General features: G+C 36.3%; 2 protein-coding genes across 2 annotated transcripts in view; both read left to right on the plus strand.

Moving 5' to 3' along the window:
- The window catches only part of LACRT (lacritin), a 618678-nt gene that overhangs the window by 273935 nt on the left and 320951 nt on the right, over nucleotides 1-23792 (plus strand). The gene's annotated exons all lie outside the window — the stretch shown is intronic.
- Nucleotides 16963-17971, plus strand: LOC101401222 (olfactory receptor 9K2-like). The gene has a single exon (XM_004429169.3). The coding sequence runs from the start codon at nucleotides 17009-17011 to the stop codon at nucleotides 17969-17971; it is 963 nt and encodes a 320-aa protein (XP_004429226.1). The 5' UTR covers nucleotides 16963-17008.

Raw genomic sequence — 23792 nt, forward strand, 5'->3', positions numbered from 1 at the left:
CTAAATATGATATACGCATTATAAGACGGCTTAAAAAATAAAGTTGTAGTACGACTCATGTACAAAATAATTTTAATAATATACAGATAATTTTTTGATTTAGGAATTACTGGTTACTTTTTTTAAAAAAAACACCCCTATCTAAAACATTATGCACATAAGGAACTTCTTTAAACTCATCTAGTGACTACCCATTAAATTCACGATCATAGCTGATGATAGTGTCAATGATCTCTAAGGTTCTCTTAAGGTAAACAATAGTGTTTATGGTAGTGAATCCTCACTCACCTGCTACTACACTAACAATTATATTTAAATGTTTTAGCCTACTTTTAACATTGAGATTTTTATATTATAAATATCTTATATTGCCTTGAGTAGTTTTTTGTTTTTTAGGCCGAAATTAAATCTTCAGTCCAAAAAAAGACATTTCTGTGTCATTGTTCTAAAATGCAAGTCCTCGGATCTTAAAATGCAGCTCTGCTCAATATTTTTTCTCAAATACTTTGTTGAGGAATAATTGATTTAAAATAAACTGTATTCATTCAGAGGGTACAATTCTGTGAGTTTTGACAGTTTTATCCATCAGTGAAACCATCACCACATTGGGCCGGCCCCGTGGCTTGGTGGTTAAGTGAGCGCGCTCCGCTGCTGGCGACCCGGGTTCGGATCCCGGGCTCGCACCCACGCGCTGCTTCTCTGGCCATGCTGAGGCCGCGTCCCACATACAGCAACTGGAAGGATGTGCAGCTATGACACACAACTATCTACTGGGGCTTTGGGGGGAAAAAATAAATAAATAAAATCTTTAAAAAAAAAAAAAAGAAAGAAACCATCACCACATCAAGATACAGGACAACTTCATCACCTCCAAAAGATTGATCACGCCCCTTTTTACTCTATTCCTTCTTCCTACTCCATTCCCAGATAACCAGTGATCTGATTTTTTTTGCATATATATATATATATATGCATATATATATATATGCATATATATATATCTGCATGCAGTATGCACTCTTATCAGGCTTCTTTCACTGAGTAAAATGATTTATTTTGAGATTTATTCATTTTGTCACGTGTGTAAGTCAGTCATTCTTTTTATTGCTGAGTAGTATTTCATTTAACATTGTACGCATATACCAAACTTTGTTTTGCACTCTTAAATTGATGGGTAATTGAAGTGTTTACAGGTCTTAGGTGTTGTAAATAAAGCTGATATGAACATTCACATATGTGTAGTTGAGCCATGGCCCATCCCTCCCTAGTCTCAGCCCACCATGATAGAAAGTCAGCTTGTTCAGGCAAATGTAGACAAGAATATAGGGATTCCTCTTCCCCTAATCTCAGTCAAAGGCTACCATACACCTTGAGAGTAGCAGGATGCAAACATTTATTATCCTCTCCAGCTTCATGTTGCAGACAACAGCAGCTAAAATGTCTGGAGGTCTCCTCCTCTATCCAGTCCCGTGCATAGGTAGAAGTTTTACCCCAGGCACGATAAGCTAAGAATAATGGGGCCCCAATTTCAGTGGCCCCAGTTGAAAGGATAGAGGTTCTGGGCCAAGGGAGACATGCTTAGAAGACTATAGGCTACTGACCTCACCCAGAAATCTTCTCATAGAGCAGGGGTGTCACTCTGAGAGAACTAGGCCACTATTCCTGCTCCAGTTGCAAAAAAGTTGAACACAGGTTACCTAGAATGAAAGGCAGGCCACAATAACAGAAGGCTGCAAAGCTCTCCCCAAGTGACTTGACTTTATTTGGAACGAGTGTGGGGAAGTTCAAGCATAAGAGAACTCTCCAACATAACGAATATTTGGTGATATGCAATTAAGAGGAAGCTGGTAGCTCCATGAGAGCAAAAAGATAAACATCAATCAACTAAAAGATTACCCGAGAGAACCAGGGAAGGAGACAGCTGAAAGGGGCCCTGCTGCCACTAGAACAAACCTCAAAGACTGGCCTTAAAGACTATCCTTACAAAGGGGACCAAACTTATTTGGATCAGACTATAGAGCAATATATGTCCCAGATGTTTTCAAAACAATAGAACAAGAAGAATTAGTGGAGTCTATCTGCTGAGTAGGAAACCTACAGAGGCACAACACTCCACAAAATGACCAGGGGAAGACACAGCCAAAGGAAGCCATGATAAAACCATTGTCATCCAAGAGTACCTGTGCACAAGCCTAAGGTTGTGCCTCTGAGAAGGGACACTAGAGGCTTCTCAGAGCAAACAGAACTCAGTAAAATAGTTCAGCAGAGTCACTAAAAAATGAACAAGCAAACAACAAAAATATAGAAATTATTTTTAAAAATTATTCTATTGGTTAAAGGTACAGTAACTGAAAGAATATCATATAGTTGGAATCATACAGTGTGTAGCCTTTTAGATTGGATTCTTTCATTTAATAATATGCTTTTACAGTCCCTCCATGTCCTTTTACAGCTTGAAAGCTCATTTATTTTTAGTCCTGAATATTATCCTTGTCTGGATGTACCACGGCTTATTTATCCATTCATTTACTGAAGGACATCTTGGTTACTTCCATGCTTTGGCAATTGTGAATAAAGCTGCTATAAATATGCATGTGCTGGTTTTTGTGTGGACATAAGTTTTCAACTCCTTTGGGTAAATACGAAGGAGCAAACTGCTGGATCACATAGTAGATTATCTTTAGTTTTGTAGGAAACCACCAAAATGTCTTCCAAAGTGGCTGTACCGTTTTGCATTCACCCTACCAATGAATGAGGATTTCTGTTGCTCCACATCCTTGCCAGCATTTGATTTGGTCATGTTTTAGATTTTGACCATTCTAATAGGTGTGTAGTAGTATCTCATTTATTATTATTTTTTTTTAATTAAGACTAATTTTTTAAAGAAGTTTAAAGTTCACAGCAAAATTGAGAGGAAGGTACAGAGATTTCCCATATACCCTCTGCCCCACACATGCATGTCTCCCCCATTATCAACATCCCTCACAAGATGGTATATTTGTTACAATTGATGAATCCACATTGACACATCATAATCATCTAAACTCCATAGTTTATGTTAGGGTTCACTCTTTGTATTGTATATCCTATGAGTTTGGACAAATATATAATGACTTGTATCCATAATTATGGTTTTATATAGAGTATTTTCACTCCCTTAAAAATCTCCTGTGCACTCCCTGTTCATCCCTTCCTCCACCTCACAACTCCTGGCAACCAAGCATCATTTTCCTGTCTCTATAGTTTTATCTCCTCCAGAATCTCATAAAGTTGGAATTATAGAATAGGTAGCCTTTTCAGATTGCCTTCTTTCACTTAGTAATATGCATTTAAGGTTCCTCCATGTCTTTTCACAGCTGGGTAACTCGTTTCTTTTTCACACTGAATATATTCCATTGTCTGGATGTACCACAGTTTATTTATCCATTCAATTACTTAGGGAAATCTTGGTTGCTTCCAGATTTTAGCGATTATGACTAAAGCTGCTACAAACATCTGTGTGCAGGTTTTTGTATGAACATAAGTTTTCAACTCTTTTGGGTAAATACCAAGTAGCATAATTGATAGATTGTATAGTATGTTTAGTTTTATAAGAAACTGCCAAATTATCTTCCAAAATGGCTGGACTATTTTGCAATTCCCACCAGCAATGAATGAGAGTTCCTGTGGCTCCACATGCTCACTAGGATTTGATGTTATCAGTATTCCGGATTTTGGCCATTCTGATTGGTGTGTAGTGTTATCTCGTTGTTTAATTTGCATTCCCTGATGAGACATGATGTGGAACATCTTTTCATACACTTATTTGCCATCTATACATTGCCTTTTTTTTAATTGAGGTAATGTTGGTTTTTAACATTATATAGGTTTCGGATGCTTTATAATTCAACATCTGTATATACTACATCGTGATCACCACCAAAATGGTAGTTTCCATCTGTCACCATATAATTGATGCCCTTTACCCATTTTGCCCTCCCTCCACCCACCTTTTCCTCTGGTAAACACCAGTTTATTGTCTGCTTCTGTGACTTTGTTTTTGTTTTATTTGTTTGTTCGTTCATTTTGTTTCGTTTTTTATATTCCACATATGAATGAAACCACACAGTATTTGCCTTCCTCTGTCTGAATTATTTCACTTAGCATAATACCTTCAAGTTCCACCCATGTTATTGCAAATGGCAAAATTTCATCTTTGTTTGTGTCTGGGTATTATTCTATTGTATATATATACCACATCTTCTTTAACCATTCATCCATCGATGGGCAATTAGGTTGTTTCCATATCTTGGCTATTGTATAATGCTCCAATGAACATAGGGGTGCATATATCTTTTCATATTAATATTTTTATATCCTTCAGATAAATACCCAGAAGTGGAATAGCTGGATCATATGGTAGTCCTATTCTTAAACTTTTGAGGAATTTCCATACTGTATTTCATAATGGCTACAACAATTTACATTCCTACCAACAGTGCATGAGGGTTCCCTTTTCTCCGCATACTCCCCAGCACTTGTTGTTTCTTGTCTTTTTTGATAATAGCCATTCTAACAGGTATGAAGTGATATTGCATTGTGGTTTTGATTTGCATTTTGTTAATAATTAGAGATGTTGAGCATCTTTTCACGTGCCTGTTGGCCATCTGTATGTTTTCTTTGGAAATTTGTCTATTCAAATTCTCTGCCCATTTTTTAATCAAGTTATTTGTTTTGTTGTTGTTGAGTTGTATGAGTCCTTTATATATTTTGGATATTAACTGCTCGCCGACTATATGATCTGCAAATATTTTCTCCCATTTGGTAGGTTGTATTCTCGTTTTGTTGATGGTTTCTCTTGCTGTGCAGATTTTTAGTTTGATGTAGTCTCATTTGTTTATTTTTGCTTTTGTTTCCCTTGCCTGAGGAGACGTATCCAAGAAGATATTGCTAAGACTGATGTCAAAAAGCGTACTATGTGTTCTTCTAGGAGTTTTATGGTTTGAGGTCTTAAATTTAAATCTTGAATTCACTTTGAGTTCATTTTTGTGTATGGTGTAAGATAATGGACTAGATTAAATTTTTGGCATGTTGTTGTCCATTTTTCCAAACACCATTTATTGAAGAGACTTTCCTTTCTCCACTGAATACGCTTGGCTCCTTTGTCATAAATTAGTTGTCCGTGTAGGTGTGGGTTTATTTCTGGGCTCTTGGTTCTCTTCCATTTATCTATGTGTCTATTTTTCTGCAAATATCATACTGTTTTCGTTACTATAGATTTGTAGTATAGTTTGAAATTAGGGAGTGTGAGACCTTAGGTTTTGTTCTTTTTTCTCAGGATTGCTTTGGATATTCTAGGTCTTTTATGGTTCCATACAAATTTGATTATTTTTTGTTCTATTTCTGTGAAAAATGTTACTGTGATTTTGATAGCAATTACATTCAATCTGTAGATTGCTTTTGGTAATATGGACATTTCTACAATGTTAATTCTTCCAATCCTTGAGTGTGGAATATCTTTCCATTTTTTTTGTGTCTTCTTCCATTTCTTTCAGTAATGTTTTACAGTTTTCAATGTACAGTGTTACTGTACAATGTTTATTTCACCTCCTTGGTTAAATTTATTCCTAGGTATTTTATTCTCTTTGTTGCGATTGTAAATGGCACTGTTTTCTTAATTTCTTTTTCTTATAGTTTATAGTTAGTATACAGAAAAGCAACAGATTTTGTATATTGATTTTATACCCTGCAACTTAACTGTATTCAGCTATTATTTCTAATAGTTTTTTGTTAGAGTCTTTAGAGTTTCTTTATATAAAATCATGTCACCCACAAATACTGACAGCCTTACTTCTTCCTTTCTAATTTAGAGGCCTTTTATTTCTGTTTCTTCCCTAATTGCTCTGGCTAGGACTTCCAGTAGTATGTTAAATAAAAGTAGCAAGAGTGGGCATCCTTGTCTTGTTCCTCATCTTAGAGGAAAAGCTTTCAGTTTTTACCATTCAGTATGATGTTACTGTGGGTTTGTCATATATAGCTTTATATTGTTGAGGTACTTTCCTTCTATACCAATTTTACTGAGAGTTTCTTTTTATCACAAATTGTTGTTGAATGTTGTCAAATGCTTTTTCTTCACCTATTGAAGTCATCATATGATTATTATCTTTTAATTTGTTAATGTGGTCTATCACATTGATTGATTTGCAGATGTTGAACTATCCTTGCATCCCTGGAATAAAGCCCACTTGATCATTTTGATGTATGATCCTTTAAATGTACTGTTATATTCGGTTTGCTAATATTTTGTTGAGAATTTTTGCATCTAGGTTCATCAGAGATATTGGCCTATAATTTTCTTTTTTTGTGTTGTCCTTGTCTGGTTTTGGTATCAGGGTAATGCTGGCCTCATAAAATGAGTTAGGAAACATTCTACCCTCTTCAATTTTTTGGAAGAGTTTAAGAAGGATAGGTATAAAATCTTTGAATGCTTGGTAAAATTCACCAGTGAAGCTATCCGGCCCTGGACTTTTGTTTTTTCAGGAGGTTTTTAATGTTTCAATCTCCTGACTACTGATCAATCTATTCAGATTTTCTGTTTCTTCATGGTTCAGTCTTGGAAGGTTGTATGATTCTAAGAATTTATCCATTTCTTCTAGATTTTCTAATTTGTTGGCATATAGGTGTTTGTAATAGTCCCTTGTGACCTTTGTATTTCTGTGGTATCCAATGTAACTTCTCTTTTTTTCTGATTTTATTTATTTGAGACTTCTCTCTTTTTTCTTAATGAGTCTAGCTAAAGGTTTATCAGTTTTGTTTATTTTTTCAAAGAACCAGCCCTTAGTTTCACTGATCTTTCCTATTGTCTTTTTAGTCTCTATTTCATTTATTTCCACTCTGATTTTTATTATTTCCTTCCTTCTACTGACTTTGGGCTCCTTTGGTCTTCTTTTTCTAGTTCCTTTAGGTGTAAGGTGAGATTGTTTGTTTGAGATTTTTCTTGTTTCTTGAGGTGGGCCTGTATTGGTGTAAACTTCCCTTTTAGTACCACTTTTGCTGCATCCCATAAATTTTGGTATGTCATATTTTCATTTTCATTCGTCTCCAGGTAATTTTTGGTTTCTCCTTTCATTACTTCATTGACCAATAGTTGTTCTGCAGCATGTTGTTTAATCTCCACACATTTGTGATTTTTCTTCTTGTAGTTGATTTTTAGTTTCATACTGTTGTGGTTGGAAAAGACGCTTGATATGATTTTAATCTTTTTAAATTTATTGAGACTTGTTTTATGTCCCTTCATATAATCTAACCTTGAGAATGTCCCAAATGCACTTGAGAGAATGTATATTCTGCTTTTGGATGGAAAGTTCAGTATATATCTGTTAATTCCATCTGGTCTAATATGTCATCTAAGGTCGATGTTTCCTTATTGGCTTTCCGTCTGAATGATCTACCCATTGATGTAAGTGGGGTGTTAAATTCCCTTGCTGTTATTGTTTCTGTCAATTTCTCTTTTTAGGTCTGTTAATAACTGCTTCATATATTTTGGTGCTCCTATGTTGGACACATATATATTAACAAATGTTATGTCTTCTTAATGGATTGTACCCTTTGCCATTATATAAACTCTATCTTTGTTCTTGTTACCTTGTTTAACTTGAAGAATTTTTTGTGATATAAGTATAGCTACACCTGCTTTCTTTTGGCTACCATTTGTTCGGAGTATCACCTTCCACCCCTTTATTTGAGCCTATGTTTGTCTTTAGATCTGAGAAGGCAAAATTTAGTTGGGTCTTGTTTTTTAATTCATCCAGCTACTCTGTGCCTTTTGATTGGTGAGTTCGATCCATTTACATTTAGAGTGATTATTGATATATGAGGACTTACTACTGCCACTTTATCTTTTGTTTTCTGGTTGCTCTATATTTTCATTGCTACTTTTCCCTTGTGTTTCTGTTTGCCATTTTAGTTTGATGGTTTTCTGTGATGTTTTTCTCAGCTTCCTCTTTTTTTATGTTTCATGTCTCTGCTCTAGATTTTTGTTTTGAGGTTACCATGAAGTATGTATACAACATCTCATAGATAAAAGTTTTTTTTCTGCTGATAACATTTTATCTTCATTTGCCTATACAGGTTCCATCCTTTTCCTCCTCCCTTTTTATGTTTTTGTTGTCACAAATTATCCCTTTTTATGTTGTGGGTTCATTATCACATTGAAGTAACTTTAGCTATTTTCTATGCTTTTTTTCCTCTTTTATTTTATTGCTAGGATTAAGTATTTAACACCCTATTCTGTAATAACCTTGCAATTTCCTGGTTCTGTCTGTTTATCACTTTACTCAAGGCTTTGTGTACTTTTGCATTTTTGTTTCTGGCAAAAGAGCTCCTTTCAACATTTCTTATCAGGCAGATCTGCTGACGGTGAATTCTCTGAGCTTTTGTTTGTCCGGGAAAGCCTTTTTTTCCTCCCTCTTTTCTGAAGGATAGATTTGCCAGATAGAGTATTCTTGGCTGGCAATTTTATCTTTCAATATTTTGAATATGTCGTTCTACTCTCTCCTGGTGCATAGGGTTTCTGCTGAGAAATCTGCTAGTGACCTAATGGGAGTTCCTTTGTAGGTCACTGTCTTTTTTTCCCTGACTGCCTTTAAAATTTTTTCTTTATCATCGACTTTTTACAGTTTTAATATAATGCATCTTGAAGAAGATCTTTTTGTGTTAAGATAATTAGGTGTTCTATTAGCTTCATAAACTTGTACATCCAGTTCCTTCCCTACGTTTGAGAATTTCTCCACTATTATTCCTTTAAATATGCTCTCTGCTCTCTTCCCTCTTTCTTCTCCTTCTAGGATACCCATTATCCTTATGTTGCTTTCTCTAATGGAGTCAGATATTTCTCATAGAATTTCTTCATTTATTTTTTTATCTTAGTTCTCTCTCCTCTTCTACCTTAATCATTTGTAGATTTCTATCTTCAAGCTTGCTAATTCTCTCTTCCATATGGTCACTTCTATTTCCAATGCTTTCTGTTATGTTCTTCATCTCATTTATTGAATTCTTCAGCTCCAGAATATCTGTTTTGTTCTTTTTTTAGAGTTTCAATCTCTTTGGTAAGGTAGTCCCTCTGTTCATTAATTTTATTCCTGAGCTCATTGACTTTCTTGTAGCTTTCTGAGTTTTCTTGTAGCTCATTGAGTTTCTTCATGACAACTATTTTGAATTCTCTATCAGTTAGACTGCAATCTTTATGACTTCAAGGTTGGTTTCTGGAGAATTGTCATTTACTTTTTGTTATATCATGTTACTGTAATTTTTCATGGTGCTTGGTGAGCTGTTCCTCTGATGACACATTTATTGTAGCAAACATATTTATTATTTAGGTAAGGCTTTGTTTACTCTGATTCTGAGCTGCTTCTAGTTATATCTGAGAGCCAGCACTTTCCTCCTTCACTGCCTCTGCCAGAGGCATCATCAGTGCCCTCATTGTGCTTCTTATGCCTCCAAGGTCGCTGGCACGTTTCGTTCCCAGTGTACCTGCAGTTGTGGCTGCTGCCACCAGGGTAACCAGGCTGGTGAGAGCCTCTGCTGCTTCTGGGGTCACAGGTACCACCACCATGGTGAGGGGAGAAAGAGGGTGAGGCATTACCCACAGTCATGGACACCTCTGCAGTGTCTGGGGTTATCGGGTTTGCAGAAGGCACCACCCTACAGCGGGTGGGGAACCAGGGTTGTGGGTGCCACTGTGGCTGAAGGAGACTGGGGTTACGGGCTCTGCCACCACTGCTGCCCGATTCCCTATGGCCTCGGGTACTGCAGTGACCAGGGGGCTGAATTCACATGCACTTCCTCCACTGCTATTCCTGGGTTTTCTAGGGGTGCTGGCACTGCCACTGCAGGGGATGTCAGGTTCATGAGTATTTTCACCACAGACAGTGAGGCCAGGGTCACAGGAGCTGCTACCACTGTGGCATTTTTCTCTGTGAGTATAAGGGGGTACCTCAGTAATGGATGCCACCACAGTTCCTGGAGCCTCCAGTCACAGGGACCACCATGACTCATGGGGCCTCAGGTCGCAGGCACTGCTGCTGCAGCTGAGGAAGGGAAAGTGGTTAAGTTGAGAGAACCACTGCATGACTGGAAGGTCAGGTCAGGCACTACCACCTCTGCCAAGAGCACCGGGGTCTTGGATGTAGCCCTCATTCCCAAGAAGGCCAGGGTTGTGGGTGCCACCACCACTAGCAGAGGAGGGCAGGGCTGGGTCATGGTCGCCACTGTGGTTCTTGGAGCCTCTGGTCTCCAGAGCCATTGCCACAGCTTCCCTGGTTCTATCACACCAACAAACTCCAGTCCTCTCACCTTCAGGTGTACAGATGTATGGATGTCTCAGGTATTCTGGTGTGCTGTGCACAGCATCCTTTTTTGATCTACAGATGCCTTACTGATCATAACTTAGAGGGGAGAGACAAAGGAAACAACTCACGCCCCCATGATGCTGACTACCCTCTGTATATCATCTTTGGTAAGGTGTCTGTAAAGGTCTTTGGTGCATTTTTTAATCAAGTTGTTTGCTTCTTCTATTAGAATATTCAGACTTCCTTTCATATTTGGGGTATACTTTCTTGTATATGCCAACTTTCTTTGGCATTTCTTTTGCAAATATTTTGCACCAGTCTGTGTCTTTTTGAGAACTAACCTTATACTTCAAAACAAAATAATAAAAAAACACATTTGGATGAGAAGAACTTGGGTATTCTTTTATTTTCATGTTTTACACAGAGGGACATTCATAATTTTTCTTTTGAATGGATTACAACGCTTATTTTAGAAATTCATTTCTTGTGTCTACTATAAATACATCATGCTTGTATTAGAAGAAAATTAACACAGAGAATAATATAAATAGACAACGGAAGAGTTGGAAAAAGGGAGGATTTTGAAGTAGCAGAGATTAGCAAGAACAGGCAGTCATACCTCCATCCATGATTTCAAAGCACAAGAAGAGATAGTATTAAGAGCTGGGGAATTTCTTCAAGAGTGAGAACCACAGCGGAGTTTGCCCACTAGCTGCTAGAACCAAATAGAGAAACACCAGAAGATGCATATTGAAAGAGAAAGAAATTCCCTCTCTTCATATATCCTCAGTTCTGCCATTGTCCTGTGAAAGCACCAGAGACAATATGTCAGTGCATGAGGGCAGCTGGATTTGGCCCACAGGCTATAGTTGGATGACCACTAATCTAGAATGTACAAAGATTCCTCAACAAACATTTTGGGAAAGAAAGAATCTTTCATAAAAATTTCCAAGACTTCCCACAATGATGTTCTGTACCTTTCAAAATGTTCTTAGAGATCCTAGTTTATTCTGATAATATTTCCCTTTAGCTAGAAAAACTTTCTTTGGCATTTCTTAGAGCGCAAATTTGGCATTATGCACTCTCTTGTTTTCCTTTATTTGAAAAGTTCCTTATTTTGCGTTCAATTCTAAAGTATATTTTTCTGGATATAGCATTTGGTTTGATCCCCTCCTACCCTTAAGCACTTTAAAGATGTTGTTCCATTGTCTTCTGGTTTGAATTGTTTCTGACAAAAAGTCTAAGCTCTAAGTTGTATTTGCTTGGATGTGATGTCCCTTTTCCCCTCTTGCTACCTCACCAATGTTCTTTTTTTGACTCATTTTCAGAAATTTTATTCTCATGTGCCTTCACTGAGTTTTCTTTGTGTTTATCCTACTTGGGTTTTGTGAATTTTCTTGCATCTGTGTGTTTACAGTTGTCATCAACTTTGAAAAATTTTTGCTCCTTATAGTTTCTAGTATTTGTCTGGCCCCTCTTCTTCCAATTACATTTGTAATATTTTCTCAGTTCTCACTGAATGCACATTTTCTTTCCTTTTTAACCCTAAGCTTATGTTTGATTTGTTTTTGTTGCTATGTATTCACATCTAAAATCTTTTCTTCTTGATACGTTTCCTTCTTCACAGGAATTACAGTCATTCACTGGTTATTGTCCAATAACTGAAAATAGTTGGTTCTTATATTTTTTCCAGAGTTTAGTTTTTTGTTATGGAAGGCAAATCCTGTGGTAGTCATTCTTTCATGAGAAGATGTGGAAACATCTTAAATTCATTATTTTTTAAATATTAAATGACATTTACATTTGTAGTATAAACACACACTTCAGTGAGATTTTAGTATTCTTTATGTATTGAAGTATTTTATTTGTTAATATTCAGCTTAGAATTTTTGAAGTTAAATTTAGGAGAGATTTATCTATAATTTTTTTTTAATGTCTATATGATGCTTATGACAGACTCATAAATATAGTCAGAAAGTATTTCCTTTATGAGTATTCCTGAAAGAGTTTATGCAAGAATGGTCTTATTTCTTTCTTAAATATTTGGAAGTAAACACTGGTGAAGCCATTTAGGCAAAGACCATTCTTCATGGGAAGATTACTAATAAAAATTTAATTTAATAGATGTTATAAAATTTATATTTCTCTTTATGCATCATTTTGTTCTGTTTAAAATAATTTTATTTTAAAAATCATCGATATTTGGTAAAAATATTGTTTACTACATTCTTTTTTAATATCAGGAGGATCTGTAGTGATATCCCATTTTTCATTCCTGTTCCTTTTGATTTAAGTTTCCTGGTTTACCTTTGTTAAGTTGCCTAGGTTTTTACTAATCTTTCTTACTAAAGTCTTACTAATCACTCAGAGAATCAATGTTAAGCCCCGTGACTCTTCTATATTATTCACATTTTTTCAATTTAATTAATTTTTATTTACATTATTTACCTTCTTGTATTTTTTGTTTTGACTTGTTTTCTATTTTATATTATAACATAGATTAAACTACTTATGTTCCTGCTTTTCTCCTTTATATACCTACAAGGCTTTGTATATCCATCTAAGTACTTCCTTTTCTGCGTCCAAGAAGTTTAGATATATCATAATTTAGTTTGATATCTTTTTGGTACATGTATTCTTAGGAAGTGTTTATGTTTAATTTCCACACCCACAGAGTTTTCAGTTATCTAGGTGTTATTAATTTCCATATTAAGTTGAAATGATTGAACAACATTCACTGAATGATTTCAATCTTTGAATTTGTTGAGGGTTTCTTTATTTCTTGTCTATTGTGAATGTCAATAGGGCTTTCTTATGTCTATAAAAGCAGTAGCATGTTGTTATTGCTAATGCTATTGTAGGAATTTTAAAGATGACAAAAAATATATTGGATTCTGGTACACTTTATAGATAAGATATCGAAGCTCTACCCCATGTGCTTTCTAGTTGGAAATATTAGAAAGTTAAAGTGTCTCCTGCTAATAGGTTTCTTGACGCAGATTTTGTTCTACCGATTAGATCCATACAAACTCAGAATTTGGAAGGGGATCGGCTTTTTTTCCTTTTGAGTTTTTCTACCAGTCAGGAAGGTTGTGGAAACAAGTAGGTTTTTTCTGCAATATTGCTGAGTCTCCAAATTCATAGAGAAGCTATTTTGATGGATAAGGAAGTAGTGAATTCTCTTTGCTTCTATATATCTGATCCCTGGATCAGAGTTATGGTGATGTGTTTTTATATCATCCCTCCGATGGTAGCCTTCTTTGTGAAATAATCCTATATTGCTCTAAGGGTCATTACAAGAGTGTCAGCCAGAAGTTCTTCTAGCCTTTCCTAATTTGATAGGCCTCAATGCACATTAATGAACAACTTTCTGTTTAAAATACCTAGACTGCTTTCTCTTCCCACACTGACTTCTCTTTTACTAATATTGTATTATAACAAGGAGAAGTTCTGCCTCCATATCATCTTGCTATCTGTACTCCAAAGAAAATTCAGAGATATTCTAGAAATAATTTTGAATTAAAAGATAAAATTTCTAGAAATAGAATTACAATTAGCTTATGGAAATATTGAGGAAAAGATGACATCCGTATAATATTAGGCTCATTAAATAGAGTATTATGTCTCCGGTTTAAATATAGTCTTTTATTCACACAGTAGTTTTTAAGGAATTTTTAAATACAGGTCTTGATCTCATATAAATATTGTTACTAATGATTCTTGTTAAATTTTATGGAATGCTATTATTTCTTCCATTATATTTTCTAACTGTCTAGTATTTAAATAAACGAAAGTACGGAATTAGGAAAACTTAATCTGACCTTAAGTTTCTGATTTAGAGGGCATTTGTCATATCATGATATATGTCTGCATTAAGAAATACAGGTAAATCATAATTTGTAGTGAATTTTTGTCTTTTTTTAAATCATAGGAAATGTAATTTACTACATAATTTAAAATATTCATTTATCTAAAACTTTTCCCAGAAAGTCTCTTCAACAAATGGTGTTGGGAAAACTGGATAGCCACATGCAAAAAAATGAAAGTAGACCCTTACCTTACACCATACACAAAAATTAACTCCAAATGGATTAAAGACTTGAATGTAAGACCTGAAACTGTGAAAGTTCTAGAAGAAAACATAGGCAGTACACTCTTCGACATCGGTCTTAGCAACATCTTTTCAAACACCACATCTGACCGGGCAAGAGAAACAATAGAAAAAATAAACAAATGGGACTACATCAAACTAAAAAGCTTCTGCACAGCAAAGGAAACCATCAACAAAACGAAAAGACAACCTAACAATTGGGAGAAGATATTTGCAAACCATACATCTGATAAGGGCTTAATCTCCAAAATATATAAAGAACTCATGCATCTCAACAACAAAAAACTACCAACCCAATTAAAAATGGGCAAAAGACCTGAACAGACATTTCTCCAAAGAAGATATACAGATGGCCAACAGACACATGAAAAGATGTTCAAAATCACTAACTATCAGGGAAATGCAAATCAAAACTACAATGAGATATCACCTCACGCCTGTCAGAATGGCTATAATTAACAAGACAGGAAACAACATGTGTTGGAGAGGTTGTGGAGAGAAGGGAACTCTCATACACTGCTGGTGGGAGTGCAAACTGGTGCAGCCACTATGGAAAACAGTATGGAGATTCCTCAAAAAATCAAGGATAGAACTACCATATGATCCAGCTATTCCACTGTTGGGTATTTATCCAAAGAACTTGAAAACACCAATTTGCAAAGGTACATGCACCCCTGTGTTCATTGCAGCCTTATTCACGATAGCCAAGACTTGGAAGCAACCTAAGTGCCCATCAAGGGACGAATGGATAAAGAAGCTGTGGTATATATACACAATGGAATACTACTCAGCCATAAGAAACGACGAAATCCAGGCATTTGTGACAACATGGATGGACATTGAGGGTATAATGCAAAGTGAAATAAGTCAGAGGGAGAAGGTCAAATACCGTATGATTTCCTTCATTAAGTAGTAGATAATAACAACAATAAACAAACACATAGGGACAGAGATTGGATTGGTGGTTACCAGAGGGGAAGGGGGGAGGGAGGAGGGTGAAAGGGATAATTCGGTACATGTGTGTGGTGATGGGTTGTAATTAGTATTTTGGTGGTGAACATGATGTAGTCCATGCAGAAATAGAAGTACAATGATGTACACCTGAAATTTTTACAATGTTATAAACCAATGTTACTGCAATAAACAAAAAATTAAAAAAAAAATAAAAAAATAAAAAAAATAAAACTTTTCCCATAGTGTACAAACTTTTCAATGTTTATCTATGCCTATCAATTTGTATGCTGTGAAAATTATCAGAAAGTGTTTCTTTGTCAATGAAGAAAATGAAGTTCAGAAAACTTCCCAAAGGATACACACAACCAGAGAAGAAAAACTTCCTTGTACTTGGACTATTATTAGACTGTCTGTTTGTATCTGAGTTACTGCAGTCCTCGTGGACAACAGCCCTGGAGCCTACACTCATGTCTCCATAATTGACTCTATGATTATTCTTCTCCCAGTGGAATCCATCACAGAGGATGAGCAAAACCTCAGTGCTGAAATATCTGAAAAAAGATTTCACAGGAATGAAAATAACTAAGGCCGTCACAACCAACCACTGTTGATACTGTCCTAGATGATCATGGACTCTGGATGACGCAAGGTTCTATGCTCCTTAAATACCCATGGTTATCCCATTATTCTTATTGTAAGACGTATAAAGTATATGAGAATTCAGGAAGAAACTTTCCTTTATACGTATATTCCTTGTCCTGACTGAAGAGTGAGATCTATTAAATTGACACACTTTCATAGAAAGTCATCTATTGCAGTGTAAGGATTGGAATGTTCACCAGCTTCTCTCTCTGCTTCAAAAAAAAGAGAGGCTAAATGGTTACGGCATTTTTTAATTAAGCAACTACTCATGGAAATGAAATATTTGTGAAGAGGCAATAAAAATGCATCTATTTGGGAGAATGGTCTGGATCTGAGAAAAATGAATATATATTTGGAAATAGCTTTAGAGAATTTTACTTTAGCCTTAATGATTTTTGATGTTATTAATTTAACAAACCAATAACGTCTATTTTTATTCTATTTTCAAAGATGGCTAAAGTAATAATGGAAACTAAATAGACTGAGGTAAATTAAGGTAAAAATGTTTTTAAATATATTTAACTCTGTCATGTAATGATTCAAATACAGCTTGGCTATCATAATTGCTACAAACACTATCAAAGAGACTATATGTAATACTTCTATTTTAGATTGTATGTAATTCCTTTTAATAAAGATAATTCTACAACTATAATTATATTGAGAATACAAATTCAAAATGCGAGTAAATTGAGACAACAAATTATGCTACATTCCTGCTGAACTCGCTGCAAATGTATGATTTAAATACAATAACCAAATAACTTCTTTTACTGCTTAAGAGAATAGGTCTCAGGATCCCAGTATTATCTAATGCAAATTCTTGATTCTACATGACATTAAAATTATTTTATGTGCAATATTTAATTAAGCTGTAAATAATTTATTTCTACATGTAACAGAATATTTATATCACTAGAATCAAAGCCAAGAGTTCATTTATTTGCATTGTGCCTCTCAGCAGGTTTCTGCCATGGGTGACAGGAGAACAAACAATCACTCAGAAGTGACTGACTTCATTCTTGTCGGCTTCAGGGTCCGCCCAGAGCTGCACATCCTCCTCTTTCTGCTATTTCTGCTCGTATATGCCATGGTCCTCCTGGGGAATGTTGGGATGATGACCGTTATAATGACTGATCCCCAGCTGAACACACCAATGTATTTCTTCCTAGGCAACCTCTCCTTCGTTGATCTCTTCTATTCGTCTGTTATTGCACCCAAGGCTATGATCAACTTCTGGTCTGAGAGCAAGTCCATCTCCTTTGCAGGCTGTGTGACCCAGCTCTTCCTCTTTGCCCTCTTCATTGTGACTGAGGGATTTCTCCTGGCAGCCATGGCTTATGACCGCTTCATCGCCATCTGCAACCCACTCCTCTACTCTGTCCAGATGTCAACACGTCTCCGTATGCAGTTGGTGGCTGGTTCCTATTTTGGTGGCTGCATCAGTTCTGTTCTTCTGACTAGCGTGACATTTACTTTATCCTTTTGTGCTTCTCGGGCCATTGACCACTTTTACTGCGATTACCGTCCCCTTCAGAGGATTTCTTGTTCTGATCTCTACATTCTTAAGATAATTTCCTTTTTCTTATGCAGCATTATTATTTTGCCTACCATAATTGTCATTATCGTGTCCTACATGTATATTGTGTCCACAGTGCTAAAGATACGCTCAACTGAGGGACGTAAGAAAGCCTTCTCCACGTGCAGCTCCCACCTAGGAGTCGTGAGTGTGCTGTATGGTGCTGTCATTTTTATGTATGTCATCCCCGACAAATTTCCTGAGCTGAGTAAAGTGGCCTCCTTATGTTACACCTTAGTCACTCCCATGTTGAATCCTTTGATTTACTCTCTGAGAAACAAACATGTCAAAGAAGCTCTGAGAAAGATCCTGGGGAAAAAAATATTTTTAGTTAATCCTATTTTAACATTGATATAACTGAAAGCCCTGGATGTTATGACAACTTTGGGAAGCACTGATGCAAAGAATGTACCCATTGTTCTTAGAAATATTTAATTGTAGCTAGTTTATTTATTTGAATTCCATGTACTTAACAGCTGAAGAATACTTTTGGATTATATTTTGCCTGACTGTTGATGTTGAAGTGGAATGGTTTTCTCCACATCATCTTCATTTGGGCTAAAGATAATGATTGCCAGGTCATTTGTTTTTAATAAAAATGTATTCCACATTTGCTGCTGGGTCTCTCAGTATGTTATTCGGGATGTGTTGTTTATCTTGAGTCAGTAACATGTTATGTGGATATGTATGTAATTGGTAGAGGTAACAAAACTTAATTGACATAATAAGCAGACAGAACAAAATATCAGATTTACTGAAGAAATCTTTTTGAGTGCTTAGTGAGAGAATCAGATACTCTGCAGTGCACAGAGTCCTAAGAATGACATGTGAGTCACTCTTAATTGTCCAGAGGCTGAATGAGTGATACATTTATTTCACGGTTTCTCTGAACTGGATAAATTATTCTTGAAAATTCTCCCTTTTCACAACGAAACTGTAATGAAAATAAACCAAAAGTAAAGATAGCTTATTTTTTACTGTATATGCCTTTGCGAGAATTAATTCATCAAATTAATATTTATTGAATTTTGATGCACTCTTTGCCCTGTGAACATCCCCAGGAATAAATAATTTCTATACTTAACCTCACAATCAAATGAGGGGAAAATAGTTGAATAGAGAACTAACCTGCCACATGGTAAACCCGATGAAATAACATATATAGAAAATACAAAGGGAGTGGAGTCTCTAAAGGTGAGTGGTCTTAATGGTCAGGGAAAACTTCCTAAGCACATTTTTAAAAATAAATAGAAGTGAGCAAGATGAAAGAGACAGGTTTCTGTGCAAAGGAAAATAAATAACTATATAGTGAACTGCATGAAGTTTAATAAGTGATTTAATGCACAAGACAGGGAGTGAGAGATGAGACTTAAAAGGGAATTCAGGGAAATCATGCAGATCCATATGACAAACCAAAGAAGATGACCTTTATTCTGTAGGCAGGGGGTAAGCGTTGGGGATTTTTAGGAAAGGCGGCATTGTGTTCAAATTGGCATTTTACAAAAATCACACTGGTAACTTTGTGGATGATCAATATTCACAGGGAGAAGATGGTAGTCACAGAGAGTGTGTGGTCATCCAAGTAAGAGCTTGTGGTGGCTTTAACAAAGGCAGTCTTGTTAGAGATAGTGAAGAGCTGTTTAAAATGGCAGGTAAACTAAGCTGAATGTTGATCGATGGTTGAGGAAATGCAAATGAGGGAGCAGTGAATAATGACTTCTAATGTTTGAGCATCTGTGACAGGGGAAACACTACCTCATAAAATGAGGAAAATATAAGAGTAGTAAGAGTCAATTGTTAATGTAAGAGTTCAGAAAATAAGCGCAGGACTCAGAAGGAGTTTTCAGATTCTGTTTCTGCCTCTGTAGCTTTGGCACAAGTTCCAGGCTATCTCTGCACTTTCATTTCCTCACGTAAAATGGGTGCATAACAGCATCTACATCTTAGAGTTACTTGAAGGACTAAATTATATAAATATCGTATAAATTCATTAATCTGTATATTTAACAGCTGCCAGATTTGTTCTTTCCTCATGCCCCCAATATCATAGCATGTTAAGTCTGAGAGAGGAAGACAATAATTTTCCCTGTCCTTTTCCTCTCTACCATGGAATTCCCATCCCCCATCTCCAAGCTGACCTATGTTTTAATTTCCATAGACAGATCTTGAGAAACTGCTAACTTCATTGTTTCTTTCTTTCTGCTGAGCATAGAAAAGATTGAAAAATGACAGAAAAAAATGAACAGAGTCCCCAGTTAGATGCAAAATAGTAACTTACCATCAAATATTATCTCTATTTATCTCTCTACCCATATCTTTCTTTAATAATCCTCTCTTATACTTTAACAAATGTCTCCTCTTTCACCCACATTTTTTAAAATATGGATTGCTGGGGAAAATAGGGGACTCACTAGGTAGAAAAACTTTATGAAGATTTTCAGGTAAGTGGTCACTGTGTCTTGTCTCCCTCCTGAGATGAAGCAGTAAGATGTGTAGGTTGAAAGAGGCACATTTTACTAACCCTCCTCTGGGAGCACAATGCAGAATCCTTCAGGTAGCAATCTGAGTCCTGTAAGGGAACACGCCTGCAATAAAAAAGGCTCCTGATTCTTCATTATTCCAGCCAGAAACATGGTCTTTTTTCATTGGCTATTAGTAATCTTATAGAAAACTGATAAAGAAATCCTAACAACCACCATGAGACTCCACATATACACATAAATATAAACATAATCATAGTCTCCCTCTCTCTCTTTCTCTCTCTCTCGTCTCTGTCTCTCTCTCTCACACACACACACACCAGGATACCTTTGAGGAAAAAACCAAGAATGGTCACTGACTAAATCACCTCCTAGAGCAATATATGCCCAATGTCATTCAGCTGACTCAGAAGAGAATCTTCAGGCTGAGATAGAGGCTAACAGACCTCACTATAAGAGGATGTGCATAGTATATTATCTTTACTACATATTTTTCAATGGTGACTTTTGCTTCCTTTCCTCTGTTCAAGTAATTGCTGCCATTGCTACAGGAATTAAATTCAGGTATATTCTGTTCTCCCTCCTATTTGGAACTCATTTTTCTCATTTTACTTTTGACTCAAGGAGAATGGATGTGCTGTGCAGAGTAATTTCTGAAAGGAGAGATGAGATTTAAAAATAATAATAAAAGCCAGCATGTTAGTATAAATTAATTAAAATGTACACATTCATACATATGTATATATATGATTCTCTAAATATGATGTGTGCATTATAAGACTGCTTATAAAATTATCAAAGGTGTAGGACAAGTCAAGTATAAAGTCATTTTAATAATGTCTAACTAACTTTTTGATTTGGGAATTACTGGTTATTTTTTCTAAAAACACCCCTATCTAAAACGTTGTGCACATGAGGAACTTCTTCAAACTGATCTACTTGACTACCCATTAAATTTGTCATTACAGCTGACGGTGGTGTCGAGGACCTCTCAAGTTTTCTAAATGTAAATGATAGTGTTTAGCTCCAGTTCCAGAACAGTTGAACACAGGTTTTACCTAGAATGAAAGGCAGACCATAGTAACAGTAGACTCCAAAGCTCTCCTCAAGTGAACTGACCTTTTTTGGAACAAGTGTGGGAATGTTCAAGCACAAGTGAACTCTCAAACATAACAAATATTTGGTGATAAGCAATTAAGAGGAGGCTGGTAGCACCATGAAAGCAAAAAACTGTTGATCAAGATTACCAGAGAGACCAGGGAAAGAGACAGGTAAAAAGGGCTCCTCTGTAGCTGGAACAAACCTCAAAGACTGGCCTTAAAGACTATCCTTACAAACGGGACCAAATTTATTTGGATCAGGCTATAGAGCAATATATGTCCCAGATGTTTTCAAAACAATAGAACAAGAAGAATTAGTGGAGTCTATCTGCTGGGTAGGAAACCTACAGAGGCACAACACTCCACAAAATGACCAGGGGAAGACACAACCAAAAGAAGCCCTGATAAAACCACTGTCAACCCCGAGTACCTGTGCGCAAGCCTAAGGTTGTGCCTCTGAGAAGGGACACCAGAGGCTTCTCAGAGCAAACAGAATTCAATAAAATAGCCCAACAGAGTCACGAAAAAATGAACAGGGAGGGGCCGGTCAGGTGGCGCAAGCGGTTGAGTGCGCGCGCTCCGCTGCAGCGGCCCAGGGTTCACCGGTTCGGGTCCCAGGCGCGCACCACCACGCCACTTGTCAGCATGCTGTGGCGGTGTCCCATGTGGAGTGGAGGAGGATGGGCATGGATGTTGGCCCAGGGTCGGTCCTCCTCAGCAGAAAGAGGAGGAGTGGCAGATGTTGGCTCAGGGCTGATCTTCCTCAAAAAAAAAATTTGAACAGGCAAACAGCAACAAAAATTATTTTTAAAAATTATTCTATTGGTTAAAGGTACAGTGACTGAAATAATGTCATATAGATGGAATCATACAGTATGTAGCCTTTTAAATTGGATTCTTTCACTTAATAATATGGTTTTACAGTCCCTCCATGTCTTTTTGCAGCTTGAAAGCTCATTTCTTTTCAGTCCTGAATAATATTCCATTGTCTGGATGTACCATGGTTTATTTATACACTCACCTACTAAAGGACATCTTGGTTACTTCCATGTTTTGGCAATTATGAATAAAGCTGCTCTAAATAAGCATGTGCAGGTTTTTGTGTGGACATAAGTTTTCAACTCCTTTGGGTAAATATCAAGGAGCACAGTTGCTGGATCACATAGTAAGAGTACCTTTAGTTTTGTAGGAAACCACTGAACTGTCTTCCAAAGTCGCTGAACCATTTTGCATTCACAGTACCAATGAATGAGGATTCCTGTTGTTCCACATCCTTGCCGGTATTTGGTGTGGTCAGTGTTTTAGATTTTGGTCATTCTAATTTGGTATGTATCTAGTTTGGTAGTATCTCATTTATTTTTTTGGTTTTTTTTTTTAACTAAGACTTTAATTTTTTAGAGAAGTTTAAGGTTCACAGCAAAATTGAGAGGAAGGTACAGAGATTTCCCATATACCCTCTGCCCCATGCATGCATAGCTTCCCCCATTATCAATATCTCCCACACAATTGGTATCTTTGTTACAATTGATGAACCTACATTGACACATCATTATCATCTAAAATCCATAGTTTATGTTAGGGTTCACTCTTGGTGTTGTATATTCTGTGAGTTTGGACAAATATATAATTACATGTATCCATAATTATGGTTTTATATAGAGTATTTTCACTGCCCTTAAAATCTCTGTGCTCTGCCTCTTCATCCCTTCCTCCACTCCACAAGCTCTGGAAACCACTTATTTTTTTCCTGTCTCTGTACTTTTGCCTTTTCCAGAATGTCATAAAGTTGGAATCACACAATCAGTAGCCTTTTCAGATTGGCTTCTTTCACTTAGTAATATGCATTTAAAGTTCCTCCATGTCCTTTCACATCTTGATAGCTCATTTCTTTTTAGTGTTGAATAATATTCCATTATCTGGATGTACCATGGTTTATTAATCCATTCATTTACTGAAGGAAGTCTCGGTTGCTTCCAAATTTTAGCAATTATGGTTAAAGCTGCTATAAACATCTGTGTGCAAGTTTTTGTATGGACATAAGTTTTCAACTCCTTTGGGTAAATACCAAGCAGCATAATTGCTGGATCATATAGTAAGAATAGGTTTAGTCTTGTAAGAAACGGCCAAATTGTCTTCCACAGTGATTGTACTATTTTGCAATTCCCGCTAGCAATGTGTAAGAGTTCCTGTTGCTCCACATGCTCACCAACATTTGATGTTGTCAGTGTTCTGGATTTTGGCCATTCTTATAGGTGTGTAGTGGTGTCTCATTGTTGTTTTAATTTGCACTCCCTGATGACAGATGATGTGGAAGATCTTTTCATTTGTTTCTTTGCCATCTGTATAATCTCTTGGGTGAGGCATCTGTTAAGGTTGTTGGTCCATTTTTTAATCAAGTTGTTTATTTTCTTATAGTTGAGTATTCAGAGTTCTTTGTATATTCTGGATATCCTTTATCAGATATGTCTACTGCAAACATTTTTACCCAGGCTATGTCTTTTTTTCTCATTCTTTGACAGTGTCTTTCACAGTGCAGAAGTTTTTAATTTTAGTGAAGCCCAACTTATCAATTCTGTCTTTCATGGATTGTGCCTTTGG

Source organism: Ceratotherium simum, chromosome 17, assembly GCF_057802395.1.
Source record: "Ceratotherium simum simum isolate JZ-2026a chromosome 17, ASM5780239v1, whole genome shotgun sequence".
Taxonomy (NCBI): Eukaryota; Metazoa; Chordata; class Mammalia; order Perissodactyla; family Rhinocerotidae; genus Ceratotherium; species Ceratotherium simum.

What these genes read in the sequence shown, in the direction of transcription:
- LOC101401222 (XM_004429169.3), top strand. Translation starts at nt 17,009, where the DNA reads ATGGGTGACAGGAGAACAAACAATCACTCAGAAGTGACTGACTTCATT.